This window comes from Helianthus annuus, chromosome 2 (assembly GCF_002127325.2).
Source record: "Helianthus annuus cultivar XRQ/B chromosome 2, HanXRQr2.0-SUNRISE, whole genome shotgun sequence".
NCBI classification, from domain to species: Eukaryota; Viridiplantae; Streptophyta; class Magnoliopsida; order Asterales; family Asteraceae; genus Helianthus; species Helianthus annuus.
In genome coordinates this window covers 49,421,464-49,443,360 of record NC_035434.2, presented here as the reverse complement: position 1 = coordinate 49,443,360, position 21,897 = coordinate 49,421,464, and the positions used below count along the sequence as shown (strand labels likewise).

General features: G+C 41.7%; 1 protein-coding gene across 1 annotated transcript; it reads right to left on the bottom strand.

Moving 5' to 3' along the window:
- Positions 1 to 1,804: 1,804 nt before the first annotated feature.
- LOC118484862 lies at positions 1,805 to 3,982 on the bottom strand. Its single transcript, XM_035980909.1, has 2 exons — positions 3,595 to 3,982; positions 1,805 to 3,543 (listed from the first exon to the last, which is right to left on the bottom strand). Exons 1-2 carry the CDS (start codon positions 3,980 to 3,982, stop codon positions 1,805 to 1,807), a joined length of 2,127 nt encoding a protein of 708 aa, XP_035836802.1.
- Between the last annotated feature and the right edge of the window lie 17,915 nt (positions 3,983 to 21,897).

The window sequence follows — 21,897 nt, the reverse complement described above, 5'->3', positions numbered from 1 at the left end:
CGACTAGACTAGACCTCGACCTAAGTAGACGCCAAAAATACAAGATTAGAACCTCTACCTCCGCCCGGCACTTTACTCGCCCTCGAGTAAACCCAAGTGCCTAATCCTCAAACAAAACTGAAGTGCGGAAGCAACGGAAACGGGACGCAAAATCAGTAAAATAATATTCTTATGTCAAAAACACGCGACCTGTATCCCCACACTTAGTTCTGTCCGCAGCTACATAATCATAAAAAAACAGCCTAAAACCATCGACATCCCTTTCAGGAACCTTAGTTAACTCACTGAACACATCAAATCAATCCCCACGACAAGTATCATTCAAGAACAACCGGCCCAGGCCACCAGTACTCATGTTGAAACAGCAAATCTCAAGCCTAAATCTATCCGCAAAAATTGCACCTTTGAACACCTACCATAATCACCCAACCCCCTAACTTTAGCACTACTATGTCCTAGATCGAAATTATCCGTAATAATCAAGTCAAGCGGACTAATCAACTCCTTAGTCAGCCAAATAGTATATCCATCCCAAACCACCCGCACTCTCGCAATACCCTAAAAACAGACCTGCACAAACTCGACATACGCTAAACGACATCTCACATAACCTGAGCACCCATAACATGCTTCGACAGAAAGACACACTAAACCGCAAAAGAAAACTGACTGCAACTGAGACTCGACTGACCCAACACATACTTACTAAACTAAAAACACTGAACTACACTAACTCAAAATACAGAATTTATAGGATAAACATACCTGAGATTCGAAAGAAACAGGAAGAAATAGAGAGATTTTTTTTCGGTTGAAGTTTGATCCCCACAGCAAAATCTGATTTTTATGGTGAAATATGGTAGAAGGATGGTTGAAAACGGTTACGTGAAGGTTATATATGTAATGGTGGTGGGGAGGTAGGTGAGGGTTAGTGGCTGGTGGAGGTTAAGGGCGGCGGTAGTGGAGGTTAGGGTTGTCTGCGGCGCTTGGGGAGGAGGTAAGGTGGGAGTGGTGGTCAGATGTATAGGAGAAGGAGGGAGAAGTGGGTTTCTGTGATGAGAGGATGAGGGAGATGGGGGTTCTGCGTAAAGGGGACTTGGGAGGTGGGTGGGTTTTTAAAATTTTTTTTTTTTTTTGGGCTTCCAATTAAATTTTGGGCTGCAAATGTGGGAGGTGGCGGCCCGCCAGGAAACCGTGATGTGGGTGGCGGCCCACTACCTTGTCAGTTTGCATCAAAACTGGTGACGTGTTGGCGGGGGGCTAGAAAATCCGGTGGTGGGTGGCGGGGTACCACCACGTTAATTGTGTTGTTTGGTTTTAAAATAAGTGGGTTTCAGCTATGGTTGCTGGCCGGTGGCCAGAAAGTTCAATAAATGGTGGCGGCCCGCCAAACCGTATGAATTTCCGAATTTTTTTTTTCCAGGTGAGCATAGATTTAAAACACCATCTGCAGGTGAGTTTTAAAACACCATCTGCAGGAGAAGGTTTTTTTTTTTTAAGTATAAAACTCACCTGCAGATGGTGTTTTAAATCTATGCTCACTTGCCTTAGAAATTTTTAGTATTTTTCCCAAACCCTCCAAAAACCAACCGAATTTTTTCTAAGTCTTAACACTTACTTGGAACCTTATTCTCCTCGCAATTTCCTTCAAATCCTCGGTGATGCACTCCTGCAAACGACTCAAGACACGAACAAAGACCCGAAAAAACTAACAAAAACAACCGTTAGCTACCGAAAATTACAAAAAATTATGAATATACAAACGGTACAAACTCTACACTTGGGATTTCAACTTTTCACATACTTACGGAGGATCATCGAGATGCAGCTCACCTCCAAACACACACTCACGGGTTGTAGCACCATTATACCTATCATTGATCAACTCAACCCAAACACTCTTATCTCTCTCACAACCTCTCAACTCTTCACTTGGCGGTTTGAATCTATACTCTTCATATCGAACTCCATCCCCACACTGAACCTTGCTCAGTGTCTCTATCTTAGATTCTAAACGCACGATTCTCTCCTCTAATTCCTCTACTCTCCTATCCGGTGGATCCCCACACTTGAATCCTATCACCTTCTCTAGACTCGGATCACTTATCACCTTCTCCTCATCTTTCTCGTCCTTCTCAAACTCCCCTACTAACGATACCGCCTCCACTTTATCACTTGACCCTCTCGAATTGGTAACCTTAAAAATTACCGATTCCTCGCCCGCTCTAAGTGTGATGGTGCCTAAAAAGACATCTATGAGAGCTTTAGCGGTGTTCAAGAACGGGCGTCCTAAGATTAACGGTACGTTTTCATCGGCTTCCATGTCTAGAATGACGAAGTCAGCCGGAAAAACGAACTTGTCCACCTTAACAAGCAAATTCTCGACTATGCCCCTAGGGTGTTTCACGGATCTATCAGCTAAGGATAATGTCATTCGGGTGGGTGAAAGCTCGCCTAAGTCTAGCTTTTCGTAGAGAGAAAATGGCATCAAATTGATGCTAGCACCTAGGTCGGCTAAAGCTCTAGTATTAGTGTTACTACCGAATAGACAAGGAATTGTGAAAACCCCGGGATCGGTAAGCTTCTCAGGAAGCTGATTTGAGACAACGGCCGAACATCCTCCATGCAATGGAACATTCGACAACTCCCCTAACTTCTCCTTATTCCTAAGAAGGTCCTTTAAAAATTTCGCGTATTTTGGCATGGACTGGAGTGCCTCGATAAAAGGAAGATTAATCTTCAATTGCTTGAAGATGTCTAAGAATTGCCCATATTCCCTCGAGTATTTTTTATTTTTAAGACGTGAAGGGAACGAGACATACGCATGGTTCACTAAAGGCGAAGGCCTAACATCCATGGGAGGTTTCTCTACTCTCTTCTCACCTTGAGACTCACCGGACTGTGCAGTACTTGCTGGGCGCAGCCTCGATTGCACTTTGCCGGGAGCCTCCATCTCTATCTCTTCGTCTACAACATCCCCATCCTCATCGACTACTCTCTCCTCTACTCTCGGGTTCCCTACGGTTTTGCCACTACGGGTGGTAATGGCCTTTACATGAGCATTCGGGTTCGGTTGGGTGTTACCCGCAAACTGACCGGGTAATCTCTCCTCTAACTTCTTAGACATATCACCTACAACCCTTTGAAGGTCTTGGAAAGCAGCTTGGTGATTCTTAAGCATAAGATCATGTTCGCTAAGTTTCTTTTGGGTGGTTTGATCCCTAACAATTAATTGACTCATCATGGACTCCATCCTTTCTAGACTACCCCCAAGATCATAGCTTGACCCTTGACCTGATTGAACCTGACTACTTGACCCCCCATTATTAACCTGCCCATTTGAACCCCCACCAAAGAGTGAACCTAAACCCCTATTTGGATTTTGAGCTGTTTGAAAACCAGGGGGTCCGTTTGAGCGAAAATTGTTGTTAGAAGCAAAATTATTATTATTATTACGCCAACCCGAACCAAAGTTATTATTACCAAACCCACTAGATTGACCTCTACCTTGACCCCCTCCTACAAAATCGACTTGCTCCTCACCTACTAGCAGTGGACACGCACTCGTGTCGTGACCCCCTCAACAATACTCACATTTGTCAACCTTAGCCTTAATTTCCTTAAGCTCCCTAGACATGTTTTCCAACACAGCGGCTAAACTAGGATCCATGGTGACGTGGTTCACCCCTCGGGCGGGTGCACTAGTAGTGGTATTAGAATTACCACTTTGATACCGCTGTTCGGCTCGCGATTGAGATTGAGACTGAGCAAATGCCTCAAAACGCTCTAAACACTCAGCAACAGTAAGAATACCCATCATATGCCCTCCCGCATTAGTATCGAACCTATCACGAGTCTCTTGGGTGAGACCGTTATAAAATTTCTCACATAACGCCCAATCAGAAAGACCATGCTGGGAGCAACGAGCACAAAGGTTTTGGAAACGCTCCCAAGCAAGGTAGTAAGGCTCGTCAGGCTCCATGCGAAAAGAGTGGATTTGGTCCCTAAGACGTGAGGCTTTAGCGGGCGGGAAATATTTGTTCAAAAAGGCTTGACGAAGTCCCGCCCAAGTGGTAAAGGTACCGGTTAGTTAAGAGTCCAACCAAGTAGCCGCACGCCCTGCTAGTGAAAATGGGAAAAGCTGAAGGTAAGTAGCATCATTAGGTGCTCCTTGAAGGCTAAAAGTAGCAAGGATACGGGAGAACCGGTTTATGTGGGCCGGTGCGTCCTCGTCCTCGCGGCCATGGAATAGGATGCTAATAGTAATGGCCTGCATGGCATAAGATGGAATCTGCCATGAGTTCTCGCTAACTATGGGTGGAACGGTGATGGGTGAAGCAAGGCCGGTGAAATTCTGGGTGGCTTGTTGGTGAACGGTTTGCCTAGGGTTGGCCATCTTTTCTAGGTTTTCTGGGATGCTAGAGGTACTAGAAGTAGGGCTTTCGGGTGGGGAAACCTTAGGTGAGGTTTTAGGAGAACGGTTTGGTGAAGGTGGTGGTGTAGGCGGTGGGTGGGTAACGGGGTGGAATCGAAATTAGGAAAAAGAGAAAAGGATGAAGAAGCAACCTGAGGGCCTTGGCCCAATTGGGATGATGACTGCTTGACTGGTGGTGGTGGTCCGTGCGAGCGCAGATGTGGCATCCACTACAAGCAAAAACCTGAACACAAGAAGAGCAAACAGAATTTACTACGACTCAAGATGAAAAAAAAAGACACAAAACAAAATAAAACACGTAGCACGTATTTGTCACTGAAATCTATCAAAGCTAATGAACGCGATTGCCAAGAGTCCCCGGCAACGGCGCCAAAAACTTGATGTGTGCTAAACAGACTATAAAAATTAACTAAATTAGACTCCCTAAGCTAGACACTACAAAGCTTTAAATTTATAAAAACAGACTCTCTAAAACCTAAACCACACAACCGGCAAGTGTACCGGTCAATGTAGTATAGCCTAAGCAAGTCCGAGTATCGAACCACAGGACTCTATGTATCACGTAGACTAGACTCTAACAGACACTGACACACGCGACTTAAACTTGTTTAATTGTTTGGGGGGGGGTTACGGAAACTAAGGAAAACTATATTAAACTACTAAATTAAACTAGAACTAGACTAAAGACGAATAAAGACTGAGGACTTTTCTTATATGAGAACGAGACCACCTAGACAAGAACCCTGGATTGTTTTTAAGAGATTACCGATTAAGTTAAGTGCACGAGTTATGGAACCGGGATCTTAAAGTACTAAACCTATTAAGAACCATCGAGGCCCCTCGACCCTTCTCAAGGAGAAACCTGTGGAACTACCTAGGCCATTAATCTTACCGGTTATTAGACGCCTTTCCAGTTGTCTAATTATTGTGTAAGTACCCTAATGTTGACCTATTCTTTTCCAATCTTAGGTCTAGGGTAGTTTGAAGTAATTAATTTGACTTGATAGACTAATAAGACCGACAGGTAAACCAAGACATGACCTTTTCCAAGGACTATCTAAAGCAATTCGCCGGGTAAGACCTACCAATAGCCCCTCACTTTCCAGGTATTAGGACTAGTAGAACACTAAGACTTAGTAAATTATTACTAGTTACTTCTAGGGGTTATTGGCCAATTCTCCCTAAAGAGCTAAGGTTTTCTTATGTGATATAGACACTCACCGAAATCCTAAACCCTAATATGACTCTATGTTGTGATATAGACCGTCACTAAGAATCATATGAAGCAAATAATAACAATAAACCAATTCAAAGTACGCATACACATCAAACCATTAAATCAAACCGCTTACTAGACACAATTAATCCATAACAATCATGCAAATAACATAAACCGGTAAAAACTTTATATTAATCCATTCATCAAGTCTAGGCGGTTTATAAGTTTAGCCAAGCATACTAAAACGTGAAAACAATCCAAAGAAATCTAAACCGGAATTCATCATAACAAGTTTCGTAAGAAAAGTTAAGAATAAAGAACTAGAAAACCCGATTAGATCTTCAAGCCTTCTTCCCCGAACTCGTGCCGATGATTCCTAGGCTTCAAGATCTCCGAAAAAGCTCCAAGAATGCTCAACGATTGCCCAAGAACTCCCCAAGGTCGAAAATTAGGGTTTACCCACGTTTTTGATGGTTATATATGACTTTCCATAAAAACCCTTTACTAAATTCGTAATAATTACCAATCAGAATGCTCTGGCTGGGCGTCAGAAAATCAGGGACTGCCAGAAAGTGATTTTTCAGCTTTTAAACTCTATTTCAACTCCTCGACCTTTCCAACACGCTTCAAGACTTGACACTTCAACATTTTAACTCGTTTTACTCGGTTTCTCGCATATTTGAGCATCAAGACCTGCAAAACACAATTTGATCAATAGTATACATATTCTAACGAAAATCAAAACTAAATATAACGAAAACTATACAAACTTTACACGAATAAATGATGTATTTTGCAATACATCACACACATTGGTACAACCACTGCTGGTGGGGATTCAGATGATCCCATTAACTTGGGTGATGATTCAAAATATCAGGAATTGACGGACAGAGTTGAAAATCTTGAAACTTCAGTTGCTAAAGTAAAGGATATGGTGCAACAGCTGTTAAAAGCTCAGAAAGCACAGTCCACTGCTGTTCCAGCTCAAGCACCTGCACAACCTGCACCTGCTGCAAATGAGCTGTGGAATGTATTCCAACCCCTGCTGGAAAAACAAAAACAGATGGCTGATCAGCAGCATGCAACACAAGTACAGATGCTGACAAACATGGTGGAGTCAAGGTTCAAAGATACTCAGTCAGACATTAAAGCTATCAAGGCTCGCATCCAAAGTACCACTGGAAAAGTTCCTCCCACTGTCCTTTTCATGAATGAACCCTTTCCAGATAATGCCAAAAAGGGGGAGAAGATCAAGTGGAAGAAAAAGGGAATTGAAGATGGTATCTATATTGAACCTGAAAAAAGATAGCCAAACCAAAACTACTGTATCAACACACACCACATCACCACACACCACCATAACCACTGCTCTACCATCATCATCATCTATGATCACATCACCACTGCCAAAACCAAACTCACCACCAAAAACAGCCATCCCATCATCCCCTCCTTCCAAAAAGCAGAAGACAACAGATGCTACAACATCTGTTGTAATGACAAAAGTGGTTGAGACACCAGTTGTTTCAACACCTGTTAGTCAGACACCTTCCACCACTCAAACCACTGTCATCTCAACATCTGCTCAAAAGCAGAAGACACCTACTGACACATCAGTAGTTGTAATGACAACAAAGGTTGAAACACTAGTTGTTCCAACAGCTGTTAGTCAACCATTCACCACTGCTCTCAACATTTCTACATCACAACCAACAAAGCTTTACACCAGAAAAAGAAAAACTACTCAGGCAAATGAGGACAAATATGATCCTATTGCTGCAAAATATCCACTGGAACTGGAAGCTGTAAAAAATGAGATGAAACAATTCTACACTGAGGATGATCCTTCAACAAGAAGATTTCCTTCTCTCATAGGCTTCATAGTCCCAGAAAATATGGATGAATATCTTGAGCTCAAAGCAAGGCAGGCTAAGATAAGAGCCAAAATTGAATGTGAAGGTCAAAGTGACGAAGCCATTTCTGAGAATTTGATATTCTTGCTGACTAAAGTCAAGCTGATGGAAGACTATGCACAAGATCTGAGCAAAGAAAAGGCAGATCTAAGAAAATAAATGAGAAAAGAATATCTTGCATACATAATGAAAGAAAAATTCTATCCAGCTGAAGAAAAACAATTTGAAGAATGGCCAATAGTTGCTTTAAAGCATGAGGCAAACAGAATTGAAAGAATTAAAAATGATCCAAGAAAGAAGAAGACAGCTCCAAATTGGAACAAATACAAAAAGCTCATTGCTGACCTAACATCTGAGTATAAAAGGAAGAAACAGGAGCTGGTTGATGCTAAGGTAGACACTGCTGAAGCCATAGCAAAATGGACAAAGCAGTATACCGATGAGGCTTATGAAAGGCTTAAGAAAAGGAGATAACTGTTTCAGACACTCCAAAGAAGCCTGACTACAAAAAGCTAGAACAGCAGATTGATGCTCTTAAAACACTGATCACATCAACAGATAATCCGATCCTTGTGGAAAACCAAGAAAAAGGAAAACTATTGATCAGTGAAAAGGAGAAAGAAAAAGAAGCTGAGTACTTCACAGAAGCCATCAAGAAAATGGATCTAAAAGAAGATAGATTAGCAAAGCTTCAAGACCTTGCTAAAAAGGTATTGACCAAACCTGCATCACCAAACACTTCAGCAGACATGACAGCCATTGAGCTGGATCAAAAGAAAATGCAAGAGCTGATTGAACAAGAAGCTGCAGAAGACATAGCTGCAGCAAATGAAATCATACAAAAGGTTCTCAATCAAATATCTGTTGACAGTATACAACTTTTCACAAGGCCAATATCTCCAAACTCATCAGTGAATAAATCTCTCCCAAGAAACCCATTAGGTTCAAAAGTACTAAAGTGGATGTCTAATCAAAAGACCCATGTATTGACCCTGGTCTGATCCAATGGTGAAGTGAAGTACATATCAAGGAAAGAAGCACTAGGCCTTGGTGTTGAAGATTTATAGGATCTCCTTGAACTTACACTGTGCAAGGATAAGGATGACTCAAGTTCCAAGGACTTTGAAGTGGAATTTAAAAGACAAGTTAGGGAACTTCTGATGAGAAATAATAATCCTGAATAATGAAGGGTTTTGGCATTATCTGTTCCAGGGGGAGATTGTTGGGATTGAACGCTACCAGAGGAACAGATAATGAAAGCCAAAACCGGATCACTACAGTGGATTAGTCATAAGCAGCTGTTTACACTAAGCTTTCCCCTTGACAGTGACTCCAACATCTGATATGCTCCAAAGTACTGCCCTTATCAACAATTGCTGATCCTCAATCTACTATTAAGCCAAAGCACTAATGATGTTTAAAGGCTGAAGCTCAATCTATTGACGGAATCCAAGCACTGCTGAAGTATTAAAGCACTGCCCATTCAAGGTCTGATCATCCTTTGAAGAAAGCACAGTTTCTCAAACAACAGTGCTTGACTACATCAGTGGAATGAAGAATCAGTGTTTATACATCAATGTTTAGAATGAAATCAGTGTATGTATGATCAGTTGTTATAAAACAGTAGATAGAGTTTGTTAGTTTGTTACATGTCACTTTCATGGTGACGTCAGCTGAGATGCCTCAGTGGTTTGGTTTGCCTATAAATGGAGCAGTACTCTGTACTGTTACATTTGATTGACTGAGTGGGTTCTTCTCCTCTAGTCTAATCCTTTCATCTTGTGCAATCAACCTTGGAGCATCAGGCTGAGGGGGGGTTTAGTTCTGTAAGCATGCTTTGTAAGCTTTTGATTTGTATTGTAATCATTCGACTCGATATGAAGCATGTGTTTATCAAAACTATTTTCTCCTTTGATTGTGTTTACAAAGTTTGTATCATTTCCGCTGCATTTAAATCTCAATTCATATCTAATGATTTGTTCAATTTATACAAACAAACACAATCATGAGAGCCTCAGATCCTAACAAGATCCTTCTATTTTTTTTACCAGCCAAAAGAAACTACATTCCAAAAATAAAACAACCTCTTCGCTGGCAGCTAATGAGGGGAGTACAGAACAACTAACTTAGAACCAAACAAAAGCAACAAAAGCTTATACTAAAATAGATTTAAACAAATCCCCGCCCACAAAACCTGATCCAGTTCTCCATGCTGAGGCCCGATAAGTTTCTTCTTTTCGACATCCAACAGAACAGAGTTTCTTTAACAGTCCCCAAAACTGTATGCGCAGAGGTATTTTTCCTGTCGAATACTCTTACGTTTCGGCTGATTCAAATTGACCAAAGTGTGACAAAAAAGATAGCATAGACCTGATGTGTGTCGGTGTATATATAATTTAGATGTATAATTAAGCCCTTTTTACACCTTTAGCCAAGTTTTAAATTTATAAAACACGATATTCACTAACACTAAACACACAAATGGGCAAGTGCACCCATCGTGAACGTAGTATAGTGTTGGTAAGATACCGAGGTCGTCCAAGGACACAAGAGCTTTTAATACCGGTTTATCCTCAACGTCTAATCAAATCAAAAAGTGAGAAAAAATGATTTTAAACTAAGAAAATAAAAACTAACTACATGCTGAAAAATAAAAATAAAATAAAAACAGATAGACAAGATGAATCACTTGGATCCGACTCGTGTATTAGTATAACCTTTGATTATTTTTGCACTTTTGCACTTGTTTAAGAGATTATCTTAGTTATTGTAGTAGGCCCCTCTTTTGTGTCACACCCTGGCTTTGCGGAAGCGTGGTTAATTTGTGTGACTTCTTAATACCATAGCTTAATCATAACAAAGCTATATGAATTTAAAAACCATGCAAGTCATCCATTAAGTTTTTGAAAACATCATACAATACCATTGTTTTTAACATGCAACCATAACCTTGTTCAGAAACATAACAACTTATAACAAAACATAAACGTGATTTAGGGATTGTGTCTTGTCCAGGTAAGAGACACAACCCTAAACCCTGATGACTTCATGACCAGTGCAGCGGAAAATGTTCCATACCGTGCCAGATCCGTTTAATTTCCTGAAATACATGTGAGTTGAAAAATCAACAATAATGTTGAGCGAGTTCATGCGTAAGTGAGTATGTAAAACCTTTGTGAGTATAAAAATAGTTGTGGTATGTAGCAGTGTAAGAGGACTTGTGATCATCAATGGTTTGCAAGGCCACTGACATATGTGAAGTGCAAATAGGGAGACTCAAACCTAGCAGATTTCGCCACGGCAAAGTATGTGGACAAAGTCACCCCACGGTCCGTTTCTAGTTTGGCCGGGGGCTGGGCTCGCTACACCCAGATAGATCTACCGCTCCTGTCCCTCGGTCCCTCCATGAGGACTAATGGCCTCATGTTGTTCCTATCCACTCACATGATCGTATAACACCTCCTTACGTTAAACATACCGTTGTAAAGTACTCGTAAATCATAGTAACATGTATTTCACCCCCGCAGTTAAGTAAACTGAAAACAGTTAGAGAAAAGGGGGACATGAACTCACAGTGAATGCGTATCTCTACCAAGCGTCTCCAATACAGTAAGCTGTGCAACGACCTACAAGTGCTAATTCTATTAGACGGACGGCCGTGCTTTAGCTTTTCAGTTTATGTTCGCGGGAAATAGTTAGACAACTATCTCGTATTACATTTTGTATAAACTTGGTAGTTATTTTCCTTCCCAAGGATGGGGGATTTAAATACATGTGTATTTATAATATGAAGTCTCACTTAATATATTTTATTTCTCACTCCAAAATATAAATATTTTTCTCAAAAATATTATATTTTTATTTCACATAATTTTCCCAAAATAATTCCTTGCAAAAAAAATACGCGTTCATAAATATTTCTTTAAATGCGTAAGTTACTTTTTAATGATCGAGTGGTAACAATAATTACCGGTGTAACTTATCGTGAAAGCGTTCGTATTATTTTGGATTCGTTAACATTTGATAATATTATTTTTACCCTAAAAATAATATTTATGTATTTTCGCAAATAATTGACAAGTAACGTTGTGAAAAATATATTTACTAAATATATATTTATCACGTTTAATTTTGTGAAAATCCCACCTCCGATATTTTGTAAATAAGGTCGTGGCGAAATTTACATTTTGAAAACAAGTTAAAAATACATTTATAACACTTGTGATGAAAATGTTTCCAAGCGTTAGGTTTTTGGAAAAATTTCGCCAGAGTTTCCCCTGTAACTGGAGGTGGCCACGCTTTCAAGCGTATCGTTTTCTTTTAAAATTCAAACCAACAATGTTCCCAACATCAATCAACAAAGTTTCATCATCAAAATAGTCAAAATAAATATAAATCGCAAAATACATGAACTTGTGGTTTGTGTAAGATATGTAGTAACTTTTCAACATCTTTAGTGGATCTTTCCATTTCTAAAAATAAAATCATTTCTTTGAAAACCTTATTTTTAAAGAATATGAAGTTTTACAACTTCTAGTCAAAAAAAAAAAAAATTATAAAAATAATTCTTTGTTGAAACTTTTTGTTACACAAGTGCCTACACGCTTGTGTGTTCATAAAAACATCTTTAGTTTATGAAAGATCCGGCTTCTAAAAATATGATTTCATCTTATACTCGGTTCTTTGGAAATACCACTTGTAGATCTTTAGATCTACTAGTTTAGAACTCCATTTCATAAGAAAAATTGTTTTTACACAAGTTCATGTTTATGTTTGAAAAGGTTCGTCATCTAGTAACTTTACTACTTAACATAGGGCTAGTTCATGTTCCATGAACATGCTCTAGCGTGGTTCGATGACGATCCATTGCCATACTAGCAATTAACAACAATAAATAACCATAACACAACTAGTTTCAAAAGTTTTACACCATTATTCATCCATTAACCACTTTGTTTATCTTTTTTTTTTTTGTAGACTTTAAACTTTGATCTCTAGTGTTTATGATTTTTGCCCGTTAAATCTTTTATTAACCACTTTAGAATAGATCAAAAAAAAGCGTTTAGAGTCACTTACTACTAGCTCGAGGCTAGGGATGAACAAGATATGAAGATGAGAGGAAAGATGATGGTTAATAGCTCATTGGTGAGGTCCTTGAGCTTCTATTGCTTGAACCCTTTTTAGAATGCCTTGAAACACACTTGTATACACTTAGAATTGCTCGAAGGTTGGAAGAAAATGGAAGAGGTGGTGGTATTATGTTGGCCGTAGGTTAGAGAGCAGGAGGAAAAGGATGGAGTTTGAAATGGTGTTTGGAAAATTGTGAGGATAAGGTTGGTTTTATATTCTCATGCATATAATTCTTCCATTATACAAAGTCATTAACCAATAAGCAATTTTCCAACAATGTTAGACAACATGTGGGGAAAGGAGCCAACATGTCTAACCGTCATTTTTGAGGGGGAAGGGGTTTAGTTAGGTTGTAATGGTATTTAGTTTCCTTAGTTGAAATAATAAGTGTTCAGTTAGATGTTAGTGTGTAGGTTAGTGTTTAAGTGTATGTTGTGTTCTATAGTGTGTTAGGGTGCTCGGGGACCCTAACTAGCTTAGAAAAATAAAAACAATGCTTCTAGCATTATTTTGGTATTCCGGGTAAAGTCCGGTTGTTCAGTTGGATATTGATCCATTAAAGTGCTAAATAAGCATTTTAAGTGTCTTTGTTATTATTTTTAGTGACACAAAGAATTCCCGACACGTTGGAAAGTGTCTAGTATTATTTTTTCCAACTTTTTGTACTTTACTAATTTAGATAAATGCTGAATTTTTATTTTAAGGTGTAGAATTTTGTTTTCAAAGTACGTTTTAGGCACATCCGGTCACTATAATTATTACCTAGTGACGCAGTTCTACAGCCCTCTTATCCCTACACTCTCGACTAGTGTAGTAAAATATTTCTGGCTCATACAGGCCTTTAGAGGCAGTGTCTGCCTGATGCTGGCTATATCAGCATGTTCACTGTGTATCCGTTTAGTGCTACTGTGCTTTTTGTGCATCAAGTTTGTCACTAGAGTTCAGTAAATAAATAATGTAGTGACAGGAAAAATCAAGGTATGATGCAGACATGTACATGTATCAACAATCAAGTAGCAGTTTATCAGGAATCTTAGTTAAGCACAGTAATTAGGCAACAATTAATAGTTCATTAAGTCGTACGGATACCTGGTTTTGTGAGGGTTGTCACATTCTCCCCCCGTTAAATAAATTTCGTCCCGAAATTTAAGTTCTGCTTGTAGATGCAGAGTTCTTAGGAAATAAGTGGGGGTATTTCTCTTTCATTCGGTCTTCACGCTCCCAGGTGAACTCAGGACCATGTCTAGCATTCCAGCGAACTTTGACGAGCTTGACACTGCTCCGGCGGGTCTTGTTAACTTTCCAATCTGTGACCTCGACAGGTGCTTCTACGAAGTGGAGCGTGTCGTCAACATGAATCTCGTCGATAGGAATGGCAACGTCAACTTGAGTTGGACTTTTCTTTAAATTGGATACATGAAATGTATCGTGAACACCATTTAGTTCAGCGGGTAGGTCCAACTTGTATGCTACGGTTCCAATTCTTTCTAGAATTCTGAAAGGACCAATGTAGCGTGGATTTAACTTCCCACGCTTCCCAAAGCGTGCCACCCCTTTCCAGGGTGATACCTTTAATAACACCATCTCTCCAACTTGAAAATCCACATGTTTTCGGTTTGGATCCGCATAGGCCTTTTGTCTGTGGCGAGCGGCTTCGATGCGTTTAAGAATCTGCGCAATCTTGTCCGTCGTCTCTTGGACGATTTCGGGACCGGCAAGCTGCCTATCACCTGCGTCAGCCCAACATAGTGGTGATCGACACTTGCGTCCGTATAGGGCTTCAAAAGGCGCGACACCAATACTGGTGTGGTAGCTGTTGTTGTATGAGAATTCGACCAAAGGTAAGTGTTTATCCCAGCTACCGCCCAAATCCATAGCACATGCTCTCAGCATGTCTTCCAAAGTCTGTATCGTTCGCTCGCTCTGGCCGTCAGTTTGCGGATGGAACGCAGTGCTCAGATTCAATTGTGAGCCAAAAGCTTCTTGGAAGGATTGCCATATCCTCGACACAAACCTTCCGTCTCTATCAGAGATGATCGAGAGGGGTACTCCATGTCGTGCTACGATCTCTCTCAAGTAAATTTCCGCAAGTTTACTAGTACTGTCTTTCTCCTTGATTGGCAGACAGTGTGCGGACTTTGTTAGGCGGTCGACAATCACCCAAATCATATCATGGCCTCTTGGCGTTCTTGGCAGTTTTGTAACAAAATCCATTGAGATTTGTTCCCATTTCCACTTGGGAATCTCAGGTTGTTGCAGAAGTCCCGAGGGCTTCTGGTATTCCGCCTTGACCTTAGCGCACGTTAAACATTTGCTCACGTAAATAGCAACGTCGCCTTTCATCCTAGGCCACCAATAGTAATTTTTGAGATCTTGGTACATCTTATCCGATCCCGGGTGGATAGAGTACCGTGACTTGTGCGCTTCATCGAAAATAACCTCCCTTAATCCACCAAATAGAGGAACCCAAATCCTTTTCCCAAAACATAACGTTCCTTCCTCGTTTGGCACCAATATCTTCTCCATCCCACGGAGATACTCTTTCTCAAGGTTCTCCTCCTTGAGAGCTTCTTTCTGCGCTGCACGAACGCGCGAGGAGAGATCGGTCTGGATTATCATTTCCATAGCCCTAACCGTTAGGGGCTTGATCCTTTCCTTACGACTTAAGGCATCGGCGACTACATTCGCCTTCCCTGGGTGATACTTTATCTCGCAGTCATAATCGTTCAATAATTCAACCCATCGTCTTTGCCTCATATTCAACTCCTTCTGGTTGAATATATGCTGTAGGCTTTTGTGATCTGTGAAGATTGTGCACTTCGTACCATACAGGTAGTGTCTCCAGATCTTTAGTGCAAAAACCACCGCGCCTAGCTCTAAATCGTGAGTGGTATAGTTCTTTTCGTGCACCTTCAGTTGGCGTGATGCGTAAGCGATGACCTTTTGGCGTTGCATCAACACACAACCCAATCCTTGACGCGATGCGTCGCAATATACCACAAAATCGTCGGTACCTTCCGGTAGAGCTAAGATTGGCGCGTTACAAAGCTTATCCTTTAATATCTGAAATGCTTCATCCTGTTTGATTCCCCAATCAAACGTCTTGTCCTTCTGCGTGAGGTGCGTCAAAGGTTGAGCGATTTTCGAGAAGTCCTCGATGAACCTTCGATAGTAGCCAGCCAAACCCAAGAATTGTCGAATCTCGGTTGGCGTTGTAGGCGTTTCCCAATTCTTGATTGCCTCGATCTTGGTGGGATCAACATGAATTCCATCCCCATTAACCACGTGTCCAAGAAACTGCACTTCTCGCAGCCAAAACTCACACTTAGAGAACTTGGCATATAACTGCTCCTTCTTTAGTAGCTCCAGAATAGCTCTAAGATGTTGCTCGTGCTCAGCCTTCGTCCTTGAGTAAATCAGGATGTCATCGATGAATACAATCACGAACTTATCCAAGTACGGCTTACAAACTCGGTTCATCAAGTCCATGAACACTGCAGGTGCGTTTGTTAAACCAAACGGCATAACGAGAAACTCGTAGTGTCCATAACGAGTTCTGAAAGCTGTCGTCGGGATACTCTCCTCCTGTATCCGAAGTTGATGGTATCCAGATCGAAGATCGATCTTTGAATAGAAACTTGAACCTTGAAGGTGGCCGAATAGATCATCAATCCTTGTCAAAGGATACCTATTCTTGATCGTCAGCTTGTTCAACTCTCTGTAGTCAATGCACATACGGAAACTACCGTCCTTCTTCTTGACAACAATACTGGAGCTCCCCAAGGCGAGAAGCTTGGTCGGATAAATCCCTTGTCTAACAACTCTTGAAGTTGTGTCGACAGTTCCTGCATCTCAGACGGAGCTAGCCTGTAGGGTGCCTTAGCAACAGGCGCGGCGCCTGGAACTAGGTCAATGCGGAACTCCACTTGTCTTTGAGGCGGCAAGCTAGGCAAGTCTTCTGGAAAGACTTCCGGATATTCCCTCATGACAGGGATGTCTTCGATCCTTGGCTCAGCAGCCCTTTTTATCCACAATGTGTGCCAGAAACGCAACACATCCTTTCTGCAAACACTTCCTTGCCTTTAGGCAGCTAATAATCCTCAACGGCGTCTCACGCTTCTCTCCATGAACAACAATGGTCTCACCATCATCGGTTGGGATACGAATCATCTTCTCGTGGCAAACTATCTCTGTCTTGTTGCCAGATAACCAATCCATCCCTACTACCACGTCGAAGCTTCCCAACTGGACTGGTAGTAGATCTAGAGCGAACTCGCGCTTTCCCAACTCGATTACGCAACCTCGAATCACCTCGTTAGCTTCTACTAACTTTCCATTCGCTAATTCAATCGAGTATGGAATATCTAGCTTACTAGCGGCTAAACCAAGCATATTCTTAAATTCTAACGATACGAAGCTATAATCGGCACCAGTATCAAATAGAATGGATGCATAGCGTTGAGTAATATGGGACGTACCGATATCCATGCTTGGATTCCTGGCGTGCTTCCTTAGCCCGGTGTTAGACATCTTTCCCATAATTTTGTCTAATCTCCATTGGGCAATCTTTCCTATAGTGCCTCATATCCCCGCAGTTGTAACATCCCCTATCTTTTCCTTTTCCTTTCTTTCCACGCTTCGTCTCACGCCAACACGTTTCCCTGCTGTGTCCCACTTTGCCACAGTTGTCACACTTCCCATTTTTACATCGCCCGGTATGATGACGTCGGCACCTGTCGCATTTAGGTAGCTTACCCATGTACTCTTTTCTCTTTTTGTTGTTGCTACTCGACTGGGTACCCTGTTTGAAATTCGCCAACTTTCTCTTGTTGTCCCCAGATGATTCTACATGAGTCTCCTTCTTCTCCTCAGAGGTTGAAAATTTGTTCATCCTGATTGCCTCTTCAGTCAAGGCTACACTTAGATTGATGGCCTCAGTGATCGTTGCAGGCTTAGATGTCGTCACCATGCTCATGATTTGGGGTGCCAATCCCCAAATGAAACGCTCAATCCTCTTGAACTCCGGATCTACCATGTAAGGAACAATACGCGACAGAACTTGGAACTTCTCCACATACTCAGCTATTTTTGGACCTTTCATCTTCAAGTTCCAGAACTCAGTCTCCACCTTCTGGCTTTCTGTTCTCGAATAGTACTTCTTATATATTAGCTCTTTTAGCTCGTCCCATGATAAAGCATACGCAACTGCCTCGCCCATTGTCTGAACCTGTAATTTCCACCATGACAGAGCCCCATCTCGGAACAGCCCGGAAATGTACGTGACCTGATCCTCTGGGGCGCATTTGCTCGCACGCAAAACAGTGTTCGTCTTCTCAACCCAGCACACGAAGGCTACGGCACCCCCAGTGCCGTCGAAATGTAGGGGCTGGCAGCCTAAGAACTGCTTGTAGGTGCAGCCGTTGGGTGGTTTGTTTCCGGGGCGAGAGGCCTCGTACTGTGCGATGAACTGTAAGAGACGTTCTTGAAATTCCGCCTCTGAGGTGGGCATGCGCATTTCGCGTCTTGGTGGCATCTTCTAAAAGACGTTTCATGTAGGTTAGGTCGTAGCAGGTAAAATGTACGTATGTATTCAACAATATTAGCACATAACATCTCATGCTATCAATAAATCAGCCACATAACATCTCATGTCATAGAGCATAAACAATAGATCACTGCGATTGCATTGCCACAAATCGAGACCACAATATAAAGCTTACACGTACATAACTGTATCGTACAACAATAATGACTTAGTAGGGGACGACCCTAGGCAAGTCGTGCGGTTGCCGGACATGTTAAGGAATCTCTGGTCTGTCCATTTTCAAATTCCAGAACTCCACCTTAAGCTTCTGAATTCCAGTCCTAGAACAACATTTCTTCTCAATCATTTCCTTGAGCTCGTCCCAGCTCAGTGCATAAGTAGCATCCGTGCTAAGGGCCCGAATCTGATGGTCCCACCATGAGAGTGTGCCATCCAGAAGTGACCTCAAGGTAGAGGTATCACTCTGTTTGGGGCGAATAGTTAGTCTTTCTTAGAATGGAGTCAATCTTTTCGGACCAACGAACAAATGCAATGGCGCTTTCTGTTTCGTCGAAGTTCAAAGGCTTGCAGTTTAGGAACTGCTTATAGGTGCGGTCAGCTGGGGATTATTTCCAGTAGTGCCATTGCTGTGCTAGAGGCGGAGAGCCTCATGTCGTGCAATTGCCTGAGAGTTGCGTTTTTGCAGCTCGGCTTCTATCCTTGGCAACATACTGGTGTTTGTGTCACGCCTGGGTGGCATTCTCTTCTGCCGAAATGGCATGAAGTGGGTTAGACAACTTTCCAATTGTCTATGAGATACGTAGCACCATAAGCCATCATGTACTCACCCAATTTTACACGTAAATATACTCAATGTATGGGTGGGGAAATAAATTTTCTGAGCCTTCACATAGGCTTGCCAATTTGGCTTGTGGCTTGAAATAGAATGAAGTCGAGGCTTCATCGCCTTGGTCATTCGTGTTCGAGTTATTTCCTGCTACATTGGTTTTCATTAGCTTGACCCGCAGAGTCAACCAGGATTTCTGTGCACTACAAGTCGTTATTACGTGGGCCCCCGTAATAATAAATTGTCTTGCACAGTTACCCCAAATTTTCTCTCGTCCAAGCAGATGATTAATCAAGGAGCAACAGCAGGTGCATCGGCATGAACAGGGTCATGCTCCAATGCGGTGTTAGGAGCAACGCCTGGCACAGGGGCCACGGCTGGCTCCGGATCAACAAACTCCATCTCAAAATCAGCTGGATCAACCATCATGGAGGGTTACAGGATCCTCCAAGGGCTGGTTTAAGTGTATGGACTCAAAGTCATGGTCTGGATCAAAACTGGGTGGAAGAACAAGATCACCCTCAGTACTGTGATCCAACTCAAAGCTGTGTGCGGGAAACGATGCAGCTGATGATGCCGTATCAGGGTCGGCGTCGTGTGAATGGTGCTGCACTCCCTGTATATGCGAAAGATGGATTCAGCAACTCAAATGAGTCTGGGACAGGGGAATGGGCATGAGTTTCCCCTGCAGGTGCGTCCGCAAGCAGTAGGCTAATACCAGTAGCAATAGGGCCTCGCCCTCGAATGGGTCCTCTTCTAGCAGATCGTTATCGTCGTCAGAGGTCACGTCGGGGGGGGGGGGCATATCAACAACAGGATACGCGGCAAGGGGCACAGGAGTAGGGATCACCACGAGTGGCAAATTCCCAACAAGATGGCCATCAGTAGGCTCTGCCACGACTTCAGGCAGCGCAAAAGGGTTGAAAGTCGTCATTGTCTGTGCCGGTAGTATCGGAAAGGTACACCTTGTGCTCCGATGAAATTATGTCGTCTGATACTATGGCCGTGGGATTCGTAGTGCCCATCCTTCTAGTACATGATGAAAGCATGACGTTTTACAAACACATATACGTATAATAATCAATCATATTATCATATAAACATGTTAGTCAATAAGCAATCAAATAATTCTCCTAGTCCCACTAGCCTCCTAGCCTCCCAGACTGACACTCCTAGTCCCACTAGCTAAATTCTTCCTGGTCTCTAAGACTGCTCTATCATCTACCTCGATCTCTTAGATCGAGCCTCGGCCTCCAAGACCGAGCCTCAGCCTCCAAGACTGAGCCTATTCTCCCTAGTCTCACTAGCCATCTACCTCGATCTCTTAGATCGAGCCTCGGCCTCCAAGACCGATCCTCAGCCTCCAAGACTGAGCCTAAAATTAATAAATAAAATGTGCTCAACATTTGTTTGTAAAAAGGTTTTGGATCTGGACTTAAGTGGTATGCAGTAAAAATGTTTTCGTGAGAGCCCTAGTGATCATAGTCTAGACTCGAGAAGGAATCCTAGTTCGCTATGATCAGAGCTCTGATACCAAGCTGTCACACCCTGGCTTTGCGGAAGCGTGGTTAATTTGTGTGACTTCTTAATACCATAGCTTAATCATAACAAAGCTATATGAATTTAAAAACCATGCAAGTCATCCATTAAGTTTTTGAAAACATCATACAATACCATTGTTTTTAACATGCAACCATAACCTTGTTCAGAAACATAACAACTTATAACAAAACATAAACGTGATTTAGGGATTGTGTCTTGTCCAGGTAAGAGACACAACCCTAAACCCTGATGACTTCATGACCAGTGCAGCGGAAAATGTTCCATACCGTGCCAGATCCGTTTAATTTCCTGAAATACATGTGAGTTGAAAAATCAACAATAATGTTGAGCGAGTTCATGCGTAAGTGAGTATGTAAAACCTTTGTGAGTATAAAAATAGTTGTGGTATGTAGCAGTGTAAGAGGACTTGTGATCATCAATGGTTTGCAAGGCCACTGACATATGTGAAGTGCAAATAGGGAGACTCAAACCTAGCAGATTTCGCCACGGCAAAGTATGTGGACAAAGTCACCCCACGGTCCGTTTCTAGTTTGGCCGGGGGCTGGGCTCGCTACACCCAGATAGATCTACCGCTCCTGTCCCTCGGTCCCTCCATGAGGACTAATGGCCCCATGTTGTTCCTATCCACTCACATGATCGTATAACACCTCCTTACGTTAAACATACCGTTGTAAAGTACTCGTAAATCATAGTAACATGTATTTCACCCCCGCAGTTAAGTAAACTGAAAACAGTTAGAGAAAAGGGGGACATGAACTCACAGTGAATGCGTATCTCTACCAAGCGTCTCCAATACAGTAAGCTGTGCAACGACCTACAAGTGCTAATTCTATTAGACGGACGGCCGTGCTTTAGCTTTTCAGTTTATGTTCGCGGGAAATAGTTAGACAACTATCTCGTATTACATTTTGTATAAACTTGGTAGTTATTTTCCTTCCCAAGGATGGGGGATTTAAATACATGTGTATTTATAATATGAAGTCTCACTTAATATATTTTATTTCTCACTCCAAAATATAAATATTTTTCTCAAAAATATTATATTTTTATTTCACATAATTTTCCCAAAATAATTCCTTGCAAAAAAAATACGCGTTCATAAATATTTCTTTAAATGCGTAAGTTACTTTTTAATGATCGAGTGGTAACAATAATTACCGGTGTAACTTATCGTGAAAGCGTTCGTATTATTTTGGATTCGTTAACATTTGATAATATTATTTTTACCCTAAAAATAATATTTATGTATTTTCGCAAATAATT

Coding starts and splice junctions, on each gene's coding strand:
- LOC118484862 (XM_035980909.1), bottom strand. CDS start 3,982: ATGGAGCCTGACGAGCCTTACTACCTTGCTTGGGAGCGTTTCCAAAAC. Junction 3,544..3,594: donor TAAGGCTAAGGTTGACAAAT/GTGAGTATTGTT, acceptor CACTGCTAGTAG/GTGAGGAGCAAGTCGATTTT.